This window comes from Cydia strobilella, chromosome 3, assembly GCF_947568885.1.
Source record: "Cydia strobilella chromosome 3, ilCydStro3.1, whole genome shotgun sequence".
NCBI lineage: Eukaryota > Metazoa > Arthropoda > Insecta > Lepidoptera > Tortricidae > Cydia > Cydia strobilella.
The window spans coordinates 20,853,647-20,874,363 of NC_086043.1; the positions used below are offsets into that span (position 1 = coordinate 20,853,647).

Below are 20,717 nucleotides of genomic sequence, written 5' to 3' on the forward strand. Positions count from 1 at the left end.
ACGGTTGTGTTCTACGAAGTTACTTCTTGAAGAAGTGATGTGAAAACGGTGTGATGTTGCGATACAATTTAAGATAGTAACAATACAGTAATACGAAGATAATAAACCGTTTCCGGCAAATTTCAGGACCTCTAGTGTAAAGTTAGGTATGTCTATTTTTTATGGGATTTTGAACAGTGCATCCAGACGTTTACGAAACTCAAAATACCAAACGTCACGTCACACTAGGGGTACTGTTTAAGTATCTTATTTAACAATCTGAATATAAAGAAAGATGAAAGATATGTTGGTGAAAAAAACTTTAACCGTAATGCTGTTAGATAATTGGTTTAGGTGTGAGGACATAAAGTACTTAAAGTTTGTAGTTATTAAATGTAAATATTTTTTAGTTTTGAGGGATCCACTTAATAGAAACCGTAGTACTTAGGTATATCTTTCCCCCGTTGTTTCTGTTAACTTGAGACGAGGTTACATTGACAATGTTATTTCTTAATCAGAGGAACAAATATTTTACCACGGTGACGATTGTTACTTGACACTGAATTCCTTGTCCATTTCTGGGTCGATAAGTAACAACAATATTTATATACTTGTTAGACCAGCAACGTACGACGAATTTACAATTGACACTGTGAACATATATTGTCACCGTTGATAAACATGTTTTAACCCTCAGTAGCCGTACCGCGAGTTAACAGTTAATTTTGACTTATATGTCAAACGCCAACTCGTAGTAGCCGTGTAAGCCAGAAGTTTTTGACGATATTGTAATGTAGGAAAAATACTGCAATATGTTGACATTCGACTGCGGTGACGGCGCAGCGCGGTAAATCAGTTTAATAATGTGTTTCTCAATGGCGTACACACCGTTAAAAACACATTATTTTTATTTTATATTTACTTTACTTATTTTATGATATAGGAAGTTATATTTATAATATAATAGTGCTCAATTAGTTGTCAATCAATGTGTAATTATTACATTTAACGGTTCCTAAGTTTATTGGAAAGAATTTTATCGGTTTTTTGTTTATATTGAATTTATATCATATAATAAAAATGTACGATTGTTAGATTATGTGTTTACTTCTGTATTACCTATATCATCAAAACCAATATCATTACATAGTATAAAACAAAGTCGCTTTCCGCTGTTTGTATGTCTGTCCCTATGTATGCTTAGATCTTTAAAACTACGGAACGGATTTTGATTTGGTTTTTTTAATAGATAGTGATTCAAGACGAAGGTTTATGTATAATTTGTAAAGGTTTTGTGTAAATTAGTTGAACTACCCGTGCGGGGCGGGTCGCTAGTGAGATATAATTTATAGGTCCTTTTGAAAAAAATGTTTTGAATTCCAAAACAGTACCTGCATGGTTCAGAATTCTTTTCGTTGTCTTGTTTTTGTTCCCAAAAAAAATGTGACGGATTGGAGCTTTTTGTATGAGATGAAAAGTTTATGATTTTTCTTAAAATATAATCTACAGCTAAAAAGACATGCAATAGCACTCGACTTTATTTAATTATTTGATAGGAGACAAAAATGTATAGCTCCATGCCGTAATCGGCAACGGCGACCCTAGCTAATTACGAGCGTGGGCTCTGACATGGCTGGCAAAGCCGAACTTATTTTTAAAAACTCTATCGCAGGTGGGCAGTAAAGCTGACCAGAATCACTGTAAGTGTAATTATAGGAGGGTTTCGGCCGGGACTTACGTATCTGACGTTTCGTATCAAGTTCAATGAGACGAGCGTCTTCAAAGTTCTTTACGCTCATCTTAACACAAGAACGCCAATCTGACCGCTGAGAAGCATACTCCTCCCATTTGTCAGGTGGTATACCGCAGGTAGTTAGGTGACGCTTAAGCATGTCCTTGTAACGTCGGAGACAAAAATACAAGCGTGACGGAGTGGTCAGAAGCAAGACCGTTATTTTGACCCACCTAAGTCAAAACATTTCTTCGCTAGGTGCACGTTACGAGTGATGCTGCCTTCCTGTTGTGGGCTTTTCCCTCAAACCTCAAAAAATAGTGGTAACATTTTCCTCCAAAAATAAATCTTAACTGCACTGAATTATAGTGTCGTTTACATATTATTGTACCGCAATATTAGATATCATGGGAACCCTAGCAATAGCATTTCGGAAGAAAAAGTTAATTACATTATATTTGTGGTTAGAAAAATTCTAAACTTAAAAAGAAACGGAGTACCTATACTTACGTTAAATCGTATGGACTAAAATGTGGTATTTTCTATAAAAAGGGACCTTATTGTCGATGGCGCTTACGCCATTATAAACGATGCTCCGATATAAACAAAATGCCGCACGACGCTGTGCGGCGTAAGCGCCATCGACAATAAGGTCCCTTTTCATAGAAAATGCCCCAAATTAGTTCAATTTACATGTGCTTTAATGTGTGACCACTGTGTGACATTCCATAAGATAATGAAGTGTGTTTCTGTGTTTTCCCTCACCGATTTCGCACCTTGCCAATATAATTATGTCAGATTTTTTTTGCCAATTTCCCAGAGTTTCGTTTTATTAAAAATAATCCTATTAAATATGAGTCAAACGTAGTGTCAGATTCAACGCTTTCTTCACTAAGCCAAGTTTTGGTATAAAATATTAAACTATCTGTAGCCTTACCACGAGTTTGACACTGACATATTCGCTAACGTCTGGTAACTTACTTTCTATACATCTCGCTCGTACTGGCATATTAGTGCAAGCGAGATGTGTAGAAAGTAAGCTGCCGTATTGTGATCTAAAAAAGTGCTACGACTTTTCAAAAACTCCGTTCTCTGAGCCCACTGCACCTTAAGAGGCCGGTGTCGATTTTAGTCGCAAAAATGTAAAATTGATAGATTTAGTCCGTGAAATTTTACACCTTTCGTTACCTAATTGAAATAACAAGTACTGGTTTCTATTAGCACGTCTTCTTATCTTACCTTTTATCAGATCAATTTTTTGAAAACAGACTCACTAAATTAGTAATGTTTGCTTTTCTGATGGACGTTTAGGTAAACGCGCGAAAAGCACTGATTTTGTCGCTCTTATTTGTAAATTTCGTAAAGTTTGGACTGCTAAACATGGTAATTTTGTATTACACATATCCTGTACTTGACGTTTATCAGACTACATTTTTATTATTATGACTTTGAAGTAGTGTAAATGAAAGTTAGACGAAATTAATTTTCTCCAGAAATTACTTCAAAACAAGTGACAATTTCTCTAAAAATCGACTTAATTTCAACGTAATTTTGATACTTAAACAATCTACAACATTTGCTGAAACTATTCTTATACATCAATTTGTACAATTTACCACCATGATTTTTTGATGAATTTTTAAAAACTGCCCCTTCTCTTCATGCATTACCGGTGACGCACGCTCGCGACCTCATTTTTAAAAGGCAAGATGAGAAGACGTACTAATAGAAATCAATACTTGTTATTTAGATATTACGTAACAAAACGTGTATAATTTCAACGACTAAATCTATCAATTTTACATTTTTGCTCCAAAATCGACTACGGCCTCTTAACTTGCGGCTAAAGTCATACGTTTAGCACAGGAGTGCTCAACCGCGAGAGACCCGTCTCTCTCTAATTAATATAGTTGGAATAAGACAGGTAAGTACCTAGCTACCTAGTCTACCTACAAAGGTATTTCGCGGGCGAGATACTGGAGAATACTGTCGCGGCTCGCGGCGCTCCTGTGCTCAGCCGCAGGAGAGCCATTTTTGTCCGTGTGGCCCATTTAGTCCTATATAGTCCAATCATCTACATTTCAAGTGTGTAGGTGTAGCAACGATATAATTTCGTATTCGTACGTGCTAAGTGACGCACACGTAACATCTGGATCTGGATTGGCTAAGACAATTAAATGTGTTGCGTCACTACCGTGGCCCACAGGCCTCTGACCTGAGGTCAGTAAGACAGTTTAAGGCGAGGTGTGCCGTGTCCCTCGGCTGATTTGTATCATACCGCTGAACTAATTCATGTATGTAAATGTATACTCTGTTGTATTATACAGAATATATTATGATTATGACACAAAATATGGTACAGATTAGGCAGCAGTCAATCACATAAGTCGAAAAACGCTCGACATGTTTCACTCCGTACTGAGAAGGAAACATCCGCTCCGTGTTGAGCTGTGCAGACTGGGCGGGCGGGGGGATTTAATATGCCTGTGTCTCACGGAAGTTTTGTTATAAAAACCGGCCAAGTGCGAGTCGGACTCGCGCACCGAGGGTTCCGTACTTTTTAGTATTTGTTGTTATAGCGGCAACAGAAATAAATCTGTAAAAATTTCAACTGTCTAGCTATCACGGTTCGTGAGATATGGTGACAGACAGACGGACAGACGGACAGACGGTCAGACGGATAGACGGACAGCGGAGTCTTAGTAATAGGGTCCCGTTTTTACCCTTTGGGTACGGAACCCTAAAAAATGGTTTGTGGGTATAAAGTTCGCTTGATAGTCTAATCGAAACAAACAAAAACAGAAATTAGAATTTCTTGCTTTAATACAAGTTAGCCTTGCATTGACATAAGATTGATAAATATTTATAAGAGATGTGTCTTGTACAATATTTACCTCTTATTCGATACAACATATATACAAGATACTACTGCCATATTTTTAAGGATTATTATTTTTTATAGCTATTTTATTGTAATATAATGGAATAAAGGGTTGTGTGTTCATTGATGTCCGTATTTTTTTTAGTTTACTGAACTATGGGTCGAAAAATATGAATACACAGTGAACATGATCGGTTAAGCCGTTTTTGAGTTATGGCAAAGTCTTCCCTTCTTAGTAAAAATACTTCCAAAGCGCTCGAAGGTACTACATCATTTTGCTTGTATTATATATGTACATGAGACTTTTTCACCTCAGCAGCTCGAACAAGCCTACTTTCGTCACTCCCTGGAGTGAGGAAAGTGCGACTTTCCTCACTCCAGGGAGTGAAACAAAGTAGCTTTTTAATTTAGTGAAGGCCATGAACTGCCACTTCATACTTCTATTACAAATAGTTTTTTTTTTCTGTATTATTCTGTGTAATTCGAAATACATTTTAACCTTTAATACGTTTTGTTTTTTTTTTTTTTTTAACGTTGCGCCTGTCATTGGCTCACAGCAATGAGTATGGCAAGTAACTCCGATGCCGTTTTATTTTAGGCCCTTTTAGATAATCCGGCCACACCTCGCATAACAATCGTAACATTCGAAAACCAGTTTTATCTTGGAATCGCTTGTGGTTGTTTTGCATGGCTGTGGTAGTAGGTAACTGCCTGACTGTCTGTCTATCTCTTCACGCTTAAATGGGTCAAAAACTTCTTTGTCTTGTTTCTGATCCGCTTCACTCTGTCACGCTTCTATTTTAGTCTTTTATCAAATAAATAAAAAAAGTTGAGTGCTATTGCATGACTTTCTAGCTGTATATTATAATTCTTTTGAGAAAAATTAAAAACTAAATTTCACCCCGTACAAGAAGATCCACTCCGTCACATTTTTTGGGGACAAAAAACAAGACAACGAAAAGAATTTTGACCCAGATACCAGAAATAATCGAAAATTCATGAAAACGAAGCTGCGAACAGAAGTTGTAAGGTCAGCCAGGACACTTGCAACTAATTATGGGGCAAATGAAACTACTCTATAAATACAAGTGAATCTATAGTCCGACAAGAAATTGTAGAAAATTATTGAGGATGCCACTTCCTACGTAACTGTCACATTTTTGACGTAAAATGCTTAAACATGGCAACAATTTAGTATGGATTTTTTTAGTTCCATTTTATTTAATTTCTACTATTTTATGTCGGTATGGCTAGAGCTAAAGTCACTTATATTGATGGCACTTTAGCCAGTCATAAAGGTAGCTCACACAACGTTGCTCTAGACTCACTTCTCTTATTTTTATTAGAGTACCTAGTTGCATTTGCCCCATTGACATTATTCATATTCCCGTTCTCGATATATTCTCCAACAACGGCCCTGTTGCATAATAAACTACAACTAATATTACGGTAGTACTATTAGTTTTCGGACGTATAAAACATAAAATTTTATGAATAAATAATTGAATTGAATTGTGATATTACAAGCGGAACTCCTTTTCTAATAAGTGGAATTAGAAAACGACTTCCGCTTGTAGTTTATTATGCAACACGGCCCAGCTGTCTTTCACGCGTCCTTGTCTCCTGATTAGTATAAGTACCAGTTATATTATTAAAAATTACCTACATATTAACAATCCATTGTGTTTACTGCGACGCGCATGATTTTGCATAATTAGATAGATAACTTCACTAAATTTGTCAATAACAATAGGATAGATATGTCTACATAAGAGCGAATAATATTATTGGAAGCTAAATATATTATAAAACAATGTTATTATGTTAAGAGTGGACATGGGCTTACCATTTTTAAACAAATACTTAAGGCGGTTCCCTGAGCCAGAAGGCGAAAAATCTCATTATATGATCATGTTTTTCTAAGAGGCGTTGATATTCGTAGACGTGGAAAAAATATATGTAGTTTTTGACTATATTATCTTTAACAACATTGCTTCCGACACACGAATTATGAAACTTCGCTCGATACAATTAATTCCCAAAGTAACCTCTAACTCTGACTTGACTACTTTACTCGGTTATTTATTATGTGATACTATAAACAAAGAAAGAAGAAAAAACAATCTTAACTTAAACAGTAATTTCTTAGCTTTAGAATTTCGATATTGTAAGGTAACGTTTTTAAAATAAATAAAAACCGACAAAATTCGATCAAAATTGACACTTGGCGTGTATGTTCTTTCCCGTTCTTTCTTGCGAAATGTGACAAAGACAGCGGCAAACCGATGGAACGGCCTTAAAACATATTCAATATAATAAAAATTGTGGGATATACACACATACATCTAATCTATCTAGTCTTCCGACCTACTCGTACCTCACCGAGTTGTGGGCTTATGGGTTCCTACCCACACGACCATATCTTTAATCTTCATTTGTGACATTCTCAATCATAAGGGACCACATTGTCGCTTGCCATAAGGACGCTTTGACATGTTATTTGTATAAAGATACAAGCAAATTTCGTCTTTGTTGTAAGCGACAAACTTACTTACTTTTCGTTCATGTCAAATTTCATAATATTGCAGATGTCATTTTAAAATTGACAAAGCCTGTTGCGGATTATATCATTTGTTAGTAGGTGACGAAGCCTGTAGCTGATTTATTGTTGTAAGCACTTCATCGTTGCTGATCATGAACTATGTGTTGTATATAATAAATGAATTTTTACTAAAAAATAAAAAAATATATATTTTTTTTTAAATAAGAGCGTAACTTATGACGGCGACTAGGTTCGTGTGGCTCTTAAGAGGAAAGGGGATGGCCGTTTCTCGTATACAAACGTAGTCCCCATTTTCCTCTCTGGATATTAACTTTATGGAAAGTATTACTACATAGTATAAAACAAAGTCGCTTTCTGCTGTCTGGATGGATGTCTGTCCTTGTGTATGCTTAGATCTTTAAAACTACGCAACGGATTTTGATGCGTTTTTTTATAGATAGAGTGATTCAAGAGGAAGGTTTATACGTATTATCAGCATTGCACCCGTGCGAAGCCGGGGCGGGTCGCTAGTTTTAGGTTTACTAATGTATTGCCAAAAATCGTTTCCCAAAGTATTACTTCCCAAACTATTTTACGCAAATTATCATTTGGCAAAATTTCATTTCGCAAATTTTCATAATCCAACCTAACCTAACCCAACCTAGTACGTCATTTTCATTTCGCAAGTATGGGGTTGGGAAATGAAATGGTCGCGAAGTAAAAAACTTGCTAAAATTTCATTTGGGAAATGAAACCGATGCCTTATGGCATTTGTTGGGAAGTGAAATTCGGCGAAAAATATTTTGGCTAAACGGCGGTATCCCCTAGTTTTAACATAATATGATGTATATTAACCATAACTTATGCCTGTACGTTTGACGTTTTCCGATTTTTTTATTACTGTAAAAACTAGGAGCGAAAAACAGTTTTCTACAATTTTTTTAATGTTCCTAACTCTTAGATTAAAAATAATAAAAATACAAAATACATAGCTGTGGTTGATATACAAAAAATTGTGACAAAATATTTTTAATAACGTTAATATCCAGAGAAAAAAATGAGGACTAGTACGTTTGTATGAAAAGGCTATTTCCCGCGGGTTCTCCGCCACTTTCGTCTTAATAAAACAAAACCAAGCGGTTTAGAGCCTATATAAGATGAGGCCAAATATTAGTAATATAGACAACAAACATAAGCAATTAATGTCATCTTCATATCTTCAATTGCTTACTTTTTTTTGGGAGAAAACGGTTTCCACTAACTAAATCTTAACAAATCACTTTGATTTTGATGTCGATCGCTTCAGCATAATATATTCTAGGTTTAAAGGTTACGCTTAAAAAATTTTTTTTTTATTGCAAATTTTGAAAAAAAGGAAAGCCTATAAACCTAGTCTTTCTTTGTGCCAATAAATAACGTACTAAAAATAAGGGATAATGGAAAATATTTAGAAGTGGAAAAACATTTTGTCTATTTGTATGGAGAAGTACGTAGTATTCATAACTGACGCTATCATATGTGAAGTTTTCAATCAAAAGGTACCATATTGTCGCTTGTTGCTAAGGTTGATTTCTAATTGAAGCTATATGGAAATAGCGCCTTACTGACAAGCGACAATAAGTACCCTTTGGTTGAAAATGGCATATATAACCTCAAGTGTATCCAAAGTCACGGCAACCGGGTCATTGCAGAGATACGCGCGTGCATCGCCATTACTGCCAGTATCCCGTCGTCTGTCGAGCCCGCGCCATGTCCGACCAAAAACAATATACGCGCGCCGAAGTAGAGGCGCAAAACAAGCCTGAAGTCACCCTCTTCGTCATCTACAATAATGTATACAACGTTACTCCGTTCTTAGACGATCATCCAGGCGGCCACGAGATCCTAGTAGGCGTTGGGGGCTCGGACGCCTCTGACGAGTTCGATGATATCGGCCATAGCTTAGACGCTAGAGAAATTATGAAGAAATATCTCGTTGGTGAAATCGTGGAGTCAGAGAGAGTCGAGAAAAAGAAGAAACACGTCAAATGGGATGATGTACAGCATGACGGTGGATCAGGATGGTTGACTGCTTTGCGTTTACCGTTGTTGGCTGCGCTGGTTGCTTCGATCGTGTATCTATACCTTACGTAACTGGACTGCTTAGTATAGGAATTGTTAAGGTTTTGTATGTCTATTTTATTAAAGGTTAGGTTAAGGATTGTACACTATTTTATTAAAGGTTATGTTATAATGCTATTGTTTTGAACTTTCCCCGTCACCTTAACCGCCAGCTGATTACTTGTTTAACATTGATTGTATCATTTCAGAATCGAAGCTCCGATAATCCGTTTCCGATAATCTACTTATACCTAAAATGTAATCTTAGATTATAATTCATATCAGTATTATAGATGTAAAAGTAACTGTCTGTCTGTCTATTAAATCTTCGCGCATGCGATGAAATGTGACGTTTTCAACCAAAAGGTACCACATTGTCGCTTGTTGATAAGGTTGATTTCTAATTGAAGCTATATGGAAATAACGCCTTACTGACAAGCGACAATAAGTACCCTTTTGGTTGAAAATGGCACAAATAATTATGAGTTTGCTAATTTCATTATCAGCAGTCAGCACCACCAGCGAGCGTATGTTGTAAGTTGGTCGCACGCAATTATCGTAATTATTATTATATATAAAATAATTCGTCTGTCTCTTTCTACCAAGCGTCGACAAGTCAAGTTCTCTCATGTCGTTATCACATTGTATTACTGTGGCCAGCGTATATATATATAATATAACCTATATATATCTCTCACTGTTTGTATGCTCGTACGGTCCGCCTCACAAACTCCCAATCAAATAGTCTCAATTGGTCGTTCAGCCAATTAAACTGTTTTAGAGAAATAATAGAATGAGTAAAATAAGCAATTATTATCTTACATTTTACTCTATTTACATGAATAATGCCAAATAATTTTAAGAACCCATTTAATGTCGTAATAACACATATTTTTTCTTTCGGAGCTATTATTTCCGAAGGATTCCCCCTATTCGTTTTGAAAGATCTATCCAACGATACCCCACACTGTGGGGTTGAAGCGAAAAAAAAACCACCTCCACTTTACGTATAGGGAGGTACCCTAAAAAATTTTTTTTTTCTTGGATTGTATGACTGTCGGATTTATTGATTTATATATCCATGTCAAATTGCCACCACTAAGACGAGGCCGCGGAAAACCACGAGCAAGCTACACACAACAACTGAAAGCGAAAGCAAATGTCGTGTCTTACAGGGACCTAAAGAACCTGGCCGAGGACCAAGAAAACTGGCGCATACTCCACCGACAAGAGCCATGCTCTTAAATTATGAATATATATATATATGAAGACTAAGCAGCAGCAGCAGTAGCAGTTGCAGCTTTCTACCACTAAGGATCACGGAGCAAAGCCTCGGACAGACAGATAGACAGACAGATGGACATGGCGAAACTATAGTTGCCTACGGAACCCTAAAAACGTATTCGGTCAAATGAATTCTTTGCAAATGAAACATCAGACAAATAACCCTATAATAGGTGCCTACAAGAGGGTTTGGTTCGAACATTTAAGGATGACTCACGTTAGACCGGGCCGTGACCGGGCCGGAGCTTCCGGCGCTTCGTTTTCTATGGAAAGCATCACGTGATCACCTGTCATGTCATAGAAAAGTAAGCACCGGAAGCTCCGGCCCGGTCACGGCCCGGTCCCAGGTAGCAAAATGACGTCAAATGACGTCAGCGACGTCATAATGACGTAATAATGCCGTCATTATGACGTCGCTGACGTCATTTTACGTCATTTTGCTACCTGGGGTCTAACGTGAGTCATCCTTTAAACTGCTTAACCGATTTAGTTGAAAGGCTTAGAGATAGTTTGAGTCCCGGAAAAGGACATAGGATAGTTTTTATTCCGAAAATAATCCCTTAAGAGGGTCAAAAGCGGGGTGAAATTGAGATAATTAATGAAATGCCTAATAATTTGTGTAAACAATTAAGCATGTGCTCAAATTGAGTATAATAGCAATCGCTATTAGACTTTGTCCAGGCGCTATTCTTAATCTAGCTGCGATTACTAAGTCCACGCAGACGAAGTCGTGGGCAAAAGTCAGTATTGTAATATCCGTAACATGAAGGCATTAGGCCTAGGGTTACGGAAAATCTTGTCAGGGTATAACTTACGAACGGCCTTGAACAATGCTTATAATAAGCAGTATCATAGAAAAGAGAGAGTATCATTTCGTTCCATTTGGAGTTGAAACTCTAGGTCCATGGGGTCCCAGCGCGCATAAGTTGTTTGCAGAAATCGCGAAGCGTCTGGTTGACGTAACTGGTGACCGAAGAGCTGGCGGCTTTCTCGCACAACGTATCAGCATTGCGATACAGCGGGGAAATGCCGCCAGCATCCTCAAGGGCCTATTTTAGATTTAAGCTAGTTATTAATTTCGTTTACGTAGTACCACTGTATATATCTTGTATGTAAATAAATGTTTATTTAAAATCAATAGGCAATTCCAGATAAGCATTGTTGACATTGTTCGAATACGGCCAGAATACAATGTTTACATGTTGCTCACTTCAATTTTCAATTTCATTTACCCAACCAACCACCACCAACCAACTGAGATCATTTTTGTTAGTACAAATATGACTTATAAAATAGGTTAGTATTATCATAGAGTACCTTATACTAGAGCGGTACTGTCATAGTAAAAATTTGTAACCCCAGTAAATTCACTGCCATCTGTCGACACACTTTGAAACTAAAAATAAATATATAATAATAAATACGGAGTTATATCTATCGTTGGTATTATACTCTATTCTATTCTGTTCGTAACGGCAAATTGCGTAATAACATGCGAGTCGGTATGTAGATAATATGTAACCTTATACCTAAATATATATACACACGAATAATGTGTAAATCGGTGATATCCGCCACATTAAAGCCGTTTAGTGACTTGGACGTCGTCACGACTTGTCCTTTATGTACACACTATACACTAATAATAAGTATTAATATGTAGACAAGTAATCTATACTAATATTATAAACTAGCTTTTGTCCGCGACTTCGTCCGCGCGGAGTTGGTAATTTGGGTAGCTTATTTTTTATCCAATCTGCTTTTTATCGATTTCCCATATAAACTTCCAACCCCCTTTCCACCCCCTAAAAGGATGATTTCTGGAATAAAAACTACCCTATGTCCTTCCCCGGGACTCAAACTATCTCTATACCACAAGTAAGTAAATCGGTTCAGCTGTTTAAGCTTGAAAAGGTAACAGACAGACAGGCACACTTTCATAGTCATAATCATATCAGACTTTTATCGCCCACTGCTGAGCATAGGGCTCTCTTCTAGTACGCCACTTATCCTGGTCCTGAGCCAATCTCATCCAGAAGTGACCCGCAGTCTTCCGAATGTCGTCTACGAATATTATAGTATGGATGCAAGTGTGTCTGTCTGTCTGTTACCTCTTCACGCTTAAACCACTGAACCGATAGTTGAAATTTGGTATAGAGATAGTTTGAGTTAGAGATAGTTGTTGTATTCTCAACAAGCGAAAATTTAATAAAGTGGTTCGAAAGTTTAGACTTAAAGGGCTTAGATAAAAAAATAAAAATAAAAATATAAGTAAGCATTTTCTTTATGGCACACATTAAAAAGAGAACAAAAGTCGCTTTAAATTAAAGGCAGATATAAATCTTAATGCGCATAAAAGTTTAAATACGGAAATTGCATGGGTCTCCGCACTAGGCCAGGACGCGTAGCCAACGTGCCAACCGTTAACGCTCCGTAGCTTATCATAGTCATCTCTTTCTATCACTCTTCCCCACTACTGCGACAGACAGTTGCGTATCGTTCGCTACGGAGCATATACCTAGCATTACATAGATACGCCCGTGAGGGACAGAACATACGCAATGCGACAATATGATTGGTCGAGTAGATTTGTAGCCCACCATAAACCATACTAAATTTACGATAGGGAAAAATAAAAATGTGAGACTGTGACAAGGACAAACAATAACAGCGCTTTCTCTGCTACTCCTACTGAAAGATACATAAGACTATCCCGTTCGATCATTTCCCCCCCACCCCTCATGACCGATCCAGTTATACTAGATTCATGCTACGGAGCGTTAACGATTGACAGTTGGCTACCCACCCTGGCCTGTATCGCGGAAGAACAGGCGGTTTAGCCAAGGTGACATCGCTTGCGCTTCGCCTTCGAATCGCTTTGTGTCTCTCTATCACTCTTCCATATTAGTGTGAGAGTGACAGTTGCGTTTCGTTTACGGAGCGATAGCGATTGGCATGTTGTCTACGGGGCCTGGCCTGTATCGCGGAAGATCAGGCGGTCTAGCCAAGGTGACATCACTTGCGCTTCGCCATCGAATCGCTTTGTATCTCTATCAGTTCAGTTCAGTTCTTGGTTCTTATGGCATCTGTCCATTGGGACAATTTTGCCAGCATCAAGGTTGTGAGAGCAGAATTTCAGTATCAGATCTTGATCCAGTCTGTGTAGATGCTTGATCGGTTGAAGAATCTAAACTTGTATTGTATAAAAATAGGAAAAGGGGGCGGCCAGAAAAACCAATAGAAACTATAGAAAGTAATGAGCCAACTGGCAGGACGATCTTTGTTTTTTTTCTACTCTCCCACATTAGCATGGAGAGTTGGAGACTATATAAAGGAGCCAAATCTCTATGTATGAAAAGTGTCCATCAAAAAACAGTAATTAGGCGGCGCCACCATACACCGAAATACTACCAAAACCAACCTACGTAATTTGGTCGGGTTATTTGTTGCCTTATATGGTTCATGTTATACTCATGTCCCAGAGCCTAACTAGCGCCACCGGAGAGATTAGGAACTATTATTTAAAGCTGAAGGCGGTCACTTTTGCAACAATTCTGCCATAAGACATTGGCATCCTTTCTATCACATTAGTGTGACAGTGACAGTTGCGTTTCGTTCGCTACGGATCGTTAGCGATTGGCATGTTGTCTACGGGGCCAGTATATCATTTGATGCGGCGATTTTATCAGGCGAGTATAACAAGTTTGACCGGCATTGTCACCTCTGAAGGCCAATGGTCTGATAATAAAATTGGCTATTGCGTAGCAAGAGATTCACATATATATTTTTGTATTGCACAATTATCTGGACTTCTTAGGGCCCCGTACCCTGGCAAAGGTGGAACTAACAGTTAATTGTTTTCAGCCGACTTAGAATCTAGCTTTTTTGATCCCACAATTTTTTAAATGTCCAGGATTTGCCCGTGTTTCATTCAATTTCAACTTTCTTGCGTGCGACGTAGTGGAAATTAAAATTTTCATACAAACTTGTGACATTTATTTAGCATTTAGATAGGAAATATGCTAGCTAGTGATTCTGTGAGGTTTTTTTTGATTTTTTTAACCTTTCGTATTATGTTGTGCGGCGTTAGGGGTAGTAATTGATAGTCAGAAGCTTGGTTCAATACTAACTGATTTATTGAGGATGTGCAGGGTTTATATATATACTAGTCATCTACATGCGTTGGCATTTAGATGACATTTAACAATTGAATAAATAATTAATATTTAAGTTGTATAATTAGGACGTAACCTTTTCATACATAGCACGTCTACGTCATGCCTACACTAGTATGCTTATTAGGAGCAGATCTGCTCCATACAGTACCGGCCAATAATATATCACCTGCATGTTTTTACGGTATAACTTTTTTTTATATTTGTGAGTGACTTCCACCTCACTGCTTTAGGTAGTCTAGTAGTATCCCTTTGTACAAGCGATGAGATAAATTGGCCTCATAATGGTTTTTTCATAAAAGTTTTTTTTTTATGTATTGTCAAATTCATTTTTTTTGTAGAGATTTTTTAGTAGTATGCTGAGTATCCTATTGTAATTTACAGTATTTTATTGCAGTATTCCTCATATATTTGTATAAAATGACTAGTAAAATATGCAATCTACAAACTAACCTATATTTTTACTCTATACAAGCTCATACAAAAACACTCAAAGGTGATATATTATTGGCCGGTACTGTATATATTCAACTTAAACATGAAGTTGTCATGATTGCTATTTATATGGCAAGTTTTTGACACGAGCATACGAAAGGTTAAAGGCACAGGGAGAAGGCAAAATAAAGGAATGGAGTTCATGGACATTCTCCACTAATGAGAAGTTAGCTATCATTATGATAATACTAGATGGGAACCCGGCTTCGCTCGGGTAAAACAAATAATAGTCTTCTTCTAGCTATTTACTTTTAGGCTTTAGCCTTCACCTGGTCAGAGTATAGCAAAGGGGGTCCGCTCTTGGGATACATGAGATGCCTGGTGACAAACAGACGGACAGACAGACAGCGGAGTCTTAGTAATAGGGTCCCGTTTTTACCCTTTGGGTACGAAACTCTAAAAATAACTTGTTTAGTTCCCTAGTTATTCAATAATGAGTTAAGAGATGTAAGTAAAGGGTATTTCGCGCCGCGCGCAATAAAAAGGGTTTTAAAGTTTTACCTCAATAACTCTAAATATACTTACTTCTGTTTAAAACCGTTATATCCTTATTTTAATGTCAGCGTGACTGGCGTTAGTTTAACTGTTGTTATCGAAGGGAAGATCACGATTTAAGAATGACTCACGTTAGACCGGGCCGTGACCGGGCCGGAGCTTCCGGCGCTTACTTTTCTATGACATGACAGGTGATCACGTGATGCTTTCCATAGAAAACGAAGCGCCGGAAGCTCCGGCCCGGACACGGCCCGGTCTAACGTGAGTCATCCTTAACGCCGCACAATAATTAAGTAGGTATACTTACATTTTTAGCCGTCGACTGAACCAAGGCCGCTCAGCTGATGAGCTGTGGCCTTGCAAACCTTCTGGTTTAATAACTGGTTTTTAGGAAACTTATTTCGAACTTGAGCAACTAAGTAGGTGTAAGTATTATACAGAATGAATGGGCCCCGGAGGGAAAGTATCTCAAAACCTTAAGTTAGCTCAGGATGTCGATACACACTTTTGTATAATTGCTAAGAATATAAAATTGTTGGAAGATCCAAAACAGAGTCTTGCAGCATCATAAAAAATAATCAATGTTTGCAAAAAAAAAAATACAATATTAAAATTACACCATAAGGGCAGACTATTTATTTATTTATTTAATAATGTGTTAAAGAAAAACGCTGCAATACAAATTATAAACCAACTGTCTGAAAATATGATAATACTATTACTTATTCTGTGTTAAAAGCAAAGAAATACCAGCAAGTGTAGTTTGTACGTAACAGATGTCCAAGGTTAATAACAAAATGCATGAAAAAAAATTTAGTAATTTAATCAAACCTTACTAGCGTCTTTCTATTTGTTTATAAAAATAAAGATTCAAAATAATAGATGCATTTCTTTGTATTTGTTTTTCTGCAAACTATTACTTTGCCATGAAAATTTGTTTTATTGATATCGATGTTTAGTCATGGTTATGCAAAGAAATAGGTACTTGCAATCTTTCATGACATATGTAGTTATCTTTTAATTAAAAAAAATCATACTTAGTTGTAAATTTTTTATTTTAAAGTTAACAAGACTGGAAAACCGATGATGGATTTAGATTATACAAGCTAAAAACAAGTTAAAATACGAGAAAAATATTACGAGAAAATGATAAATAATTGTATTTCCACCACAGAACTCAAACAAGCACAATTTGCTGCTGCGAAATTAGGAACAAAATCACATGTCACTCACTATGGTGGAGAAATTACAACATCACGAAAATTTGCACTTTATTTAATAGGTTGTATAAATGCGACATTGAAATGAGGTAACTATTAAAATATCATCAATTATATCGCTTATATTTCCTTACATAAATAACCTCTAACTTTGAACGAGTTTAATAAATTGACGTTGTCATCTTAGTCTCAGCACAAAATTGCTGGTGTTTAGTGTTGTTTTGCGTAAATACACGGTCCTCATGAGCCATGATGACGTAGCATAATTTGCTATCATAGCGCGGTACGAGGAGAACCGAATATAAATTCCAAATGCTTACCAAGAATTCGGTCTTATGTCTTTAGTGGACAAGTATAAAGTGCGCTCTTTGATTACGTATAGTTTCTACGTATCTCGAGGTTACGCTATGCCGGTTCTGTCATAAATTCGGTTCGTCAGCGCTCACGCAACTAATTGATATGATATATCATTCGTGTTTGTCCACGGCGCCCGCGCTCGCCAGTCTTGCCTTGCGCGCCGAGTCAGAAACTCGCACCATGTCCGAAACGAAACGCTTCACGCGCGCCGAGATTTCCTCATACAACAAAAAAGACAACAACGTTTTCATCGTCCGCAACCACGTTTACGATGTCAAAGCGTTCCTCGACGAACATCCCGGCGGTCATGAGGTCCTAGTCAGAGTTGTTGGTAAAGACGCCACGGAGGATTTCGACGATATTGGACACAGTTTAGACGCTAAGGAGTTAATGAAGAAATACAGGGTTGGTGAGCTGGTCGACGAGGAAAAAACGCCAGAGAAAAACCAACCGAAACACAGTAGTAAAAGTAATGTCACTGGCGTCACTGCAGTTAAAGAAGAACAAGGTTTTCTGGCCACTTGGAAGCTGCCTATATTCCTTGGGATCATAGCGACAGTAGTTTGGCAATTCTTTTTCAATTAGTGAAGTGTCTTTTGTATTTTAATAAATTTATATTTTTAAACCAATCGTTTTGGACGTTACTGCAGTAGATAGCGAGCTAATTAGTTATCTAATCTGCTTCGAGTTATCACTTACTTACCTGTCACCAATTCGTGAAGTACGAATACCTGAAATACCTCATATATATTTTTAGTGCTCAAAAAAACCTGAAAAAAATAATTGCGGAGCTTTTGACTGACCAGACACCCATTTTTCCATGGGACAGTATTTTATTTTAAGCGATTTCGTGGCTACTACATATTGGCCTGATTTATTAATCTGGGGCAGAGTATGGTTAAGGATCATTAATGTGGCCCATAGGGCCATATTACCTGTTTGACAGTGTTAACTGTCACTCAACGTGTATAACTCGTAAGTACCTACTACTATTATGATTTTTTATATCAACTCCAGTATACGTACTTCGTAGATACATAGCTTATTCGTATGGGCTACCCGCAAGTGACATCTCTTGTGCATTGATAATGCAGACAATGGTTAAAAAAAAACAATGGTGTAATCCACGTGGTAATCCAGTGGCATAGGTGTGTGGGATGTATCACATAATATGTTATATGGTTATATCATAGGGCCGGCAACGCGTATGTGATACTTGAAGGTGAAAGTACTGATAGTGTGCCAAAGCGTTAAGATTAAGATAGCGTGTTCTGAGAGCGATGGGAGTAATCAAGCAGTTCTAGAGGCTTCTGCGGTCGACGTGTGGCGTAGTATCGCCTAATTGTGCATACATCATACTATTTGTTATATTACAATCGCTTACAGCGCCATAACTTGTCGATTCAAATTAAGTGCCATGTCATCAAAATTAAACTATCGTGAGACATATTTCAAAGTATTTAGATCAGTACGGTTACTGAGGTGCGGTCGAAACATGTCGCCAAAAGCGACTAAAAATAATTGTGAGTAAAACCGTACTGATAGTGCCATGTGATTTAGTAGGGTAACCAGGGGAACTGGCAAAGGTGACAATATTATCTTGATACATCGACAAACGCCAAACGAATACAAAAAAAAATTGGATGACACGAAAAGTGACGTATTACGATATTTCTATCAAGTATCAACGATTGTCATTTTGGCTAGGCCTCCTAACGTGAGAATATCAGAAATTTATTTTAAATCACATTTATAGTCGGGTCTACCTATTGCGAATTTATTTTGTTAACTTTATTTACCGACGTTAAATAAATTCGCGATAGATCCGATTATAAATGTGATTTAATATATGTTCAAAGCGCGAAGGTTTCAAACGTTGCTTTAGAAATTAACTAAAAAAATAGAAGTGTCCCAAAAGTGTCTGCTCCATTACGTCACGTATAGTAAGAAAATTTGTACACGTGTGTCGTAGTGGAAACGGTAAGTTTGTTGTGAGAAATTTTCTAGTTTTTTTTGGGAAACGTGTAAGGAATTAGGAATTTTGCTCGTGCCTTTTAAAATCTGTAATGTAAACATTCTAATGCTCGACATGCTAATCTCCAAGAGATGACACCTCGCTGTCACCTATCGACAGCACCATTGTGTTTAAAGATGACATCTACTGGAACAGCCTGCCTATACCAGCCAGCCAAGTCTGCAGCCTGCAGGCCAGCCTGTATATATATAGAGACCTGTATAACATAGGTATACAGGTCTCTATTGTTTCCCATATCGTTTTAAGTCATAATGTATTGTTTGTCCACATTTTCGTTAGTCATAATATGGTTTTTCTCAGAAACGCGTAACTTTTCAAGATTGCCACGAAACAAACCTAACCTAACCTATCTATAGGATAACCGGAGGAAAATCCTGAAAAGTTAACGGTTTCAGAATTATGACAGATAATATGACAATCATTACATTATGATTTTCAATAATTATGTCAAACAAAGGGAGGACCCCATGATACAAAGAAACTCTGATTCTGACAGCGACAAGCAATTGGACGTGTTTTCTGGTAATCAATATATAGTTGGTGGCTCCTCGGTAAGAGCGTTTATTTGTGCTTTTATCACATATTTGTTCCTGAGTTATGGATGTTTTCTATGTATTTAAGTCCACGGCAAGCTCGGCCGAATTTCACCTTCCCATACAAACGAATTTTGTTCTCATTTTAAAACTACGTGGTGGATTGCAATGAAACTGCTCATACAATGACATGAAGTATATCTAGGTCTGTAATTAGTTTATATAGCTCTAGTATATAAAACAAACGAAATGGAGCAGAAACAAGTTTTGTGTGAAAAACTTAATTTCGCTGTATTTTTTTTACTATAGTATCTGAAGCTACATAAACTAATTAAAGATCTAGATATATATATACCTTATCCTATTGTAGGTACAAAGTTTCAGAGCAATCTAGCTAGTCGTTTTAAAATGAGAGCGAAACACGTTAGTATGGAGTGGTATGGAGAACCGAACTTGCCGGGGACTTAAGTATCTATCTAAATCGATCTATTATAGGTACTTACGTATGATTATATCGTCGTCACACAAGCCTTTTTGAGTTTACTATGGGACTAGGTCAATTTGTGTAAGATTGTCCTATATTTTTTTGTTACCTCAAGTATAGAGTAAAACTGGCTTGCTTTAAGAGTTCAACCTCTTTGCAAGCTACGAGAATACAAGGCAAGATAATGATAGTGTAATGATATGACAATGTAGCCTAGGAAGCGGCTCATATAGGATTGTGTCATTTTGTCGTCATTCAAGATAATGTGCAATAAATACTTAAGTCGAAACTCAAGGTTTGCCAGTGAGCGATAAAGTTGAAGTAAATAATTTTAACAGATTCAGAACGCCTACCGCCAACACTGAAGTTTGTAAATTGGGTATTTGACTGTTTTTAAAATAAATT

General features: G+C 37.1%; 1 protein-coding gene across 1 annotated transcript; it reads left to right on the top strand.

Moving 5' to 3' along the window:
* Positions 1-17,347: 17,347 nt before the first annotated feature.
* On the top strand, positions 17,348-17,947 carry LOC134756316 (cytochrome b5-like). The gene has a single exon (XM_063693146.1). The coding sequence runs from the start codon at positions 17,363-17,365 to the stop codon at positions 17,843-17,845; it is 483 nt and encodes a 160-aa protein (XP_063549216.1). The 5' UTR covers positions 17,348-17,362; the 3' UTR covers positions 17,846-17,947.
* Positions 17,948-20,717: the final 2,770 nt, after the last annotated feature.

What these genes read in the sequence shown, in the direction of transcription:
- LOC134756316 (XM_063693146.1), top strand. Translation starts at nt 17,363, where the DNA reads ATGATATATCATTCGTGTTTGTCCACGGCGCCCGCGCTCGCCAGTCTT.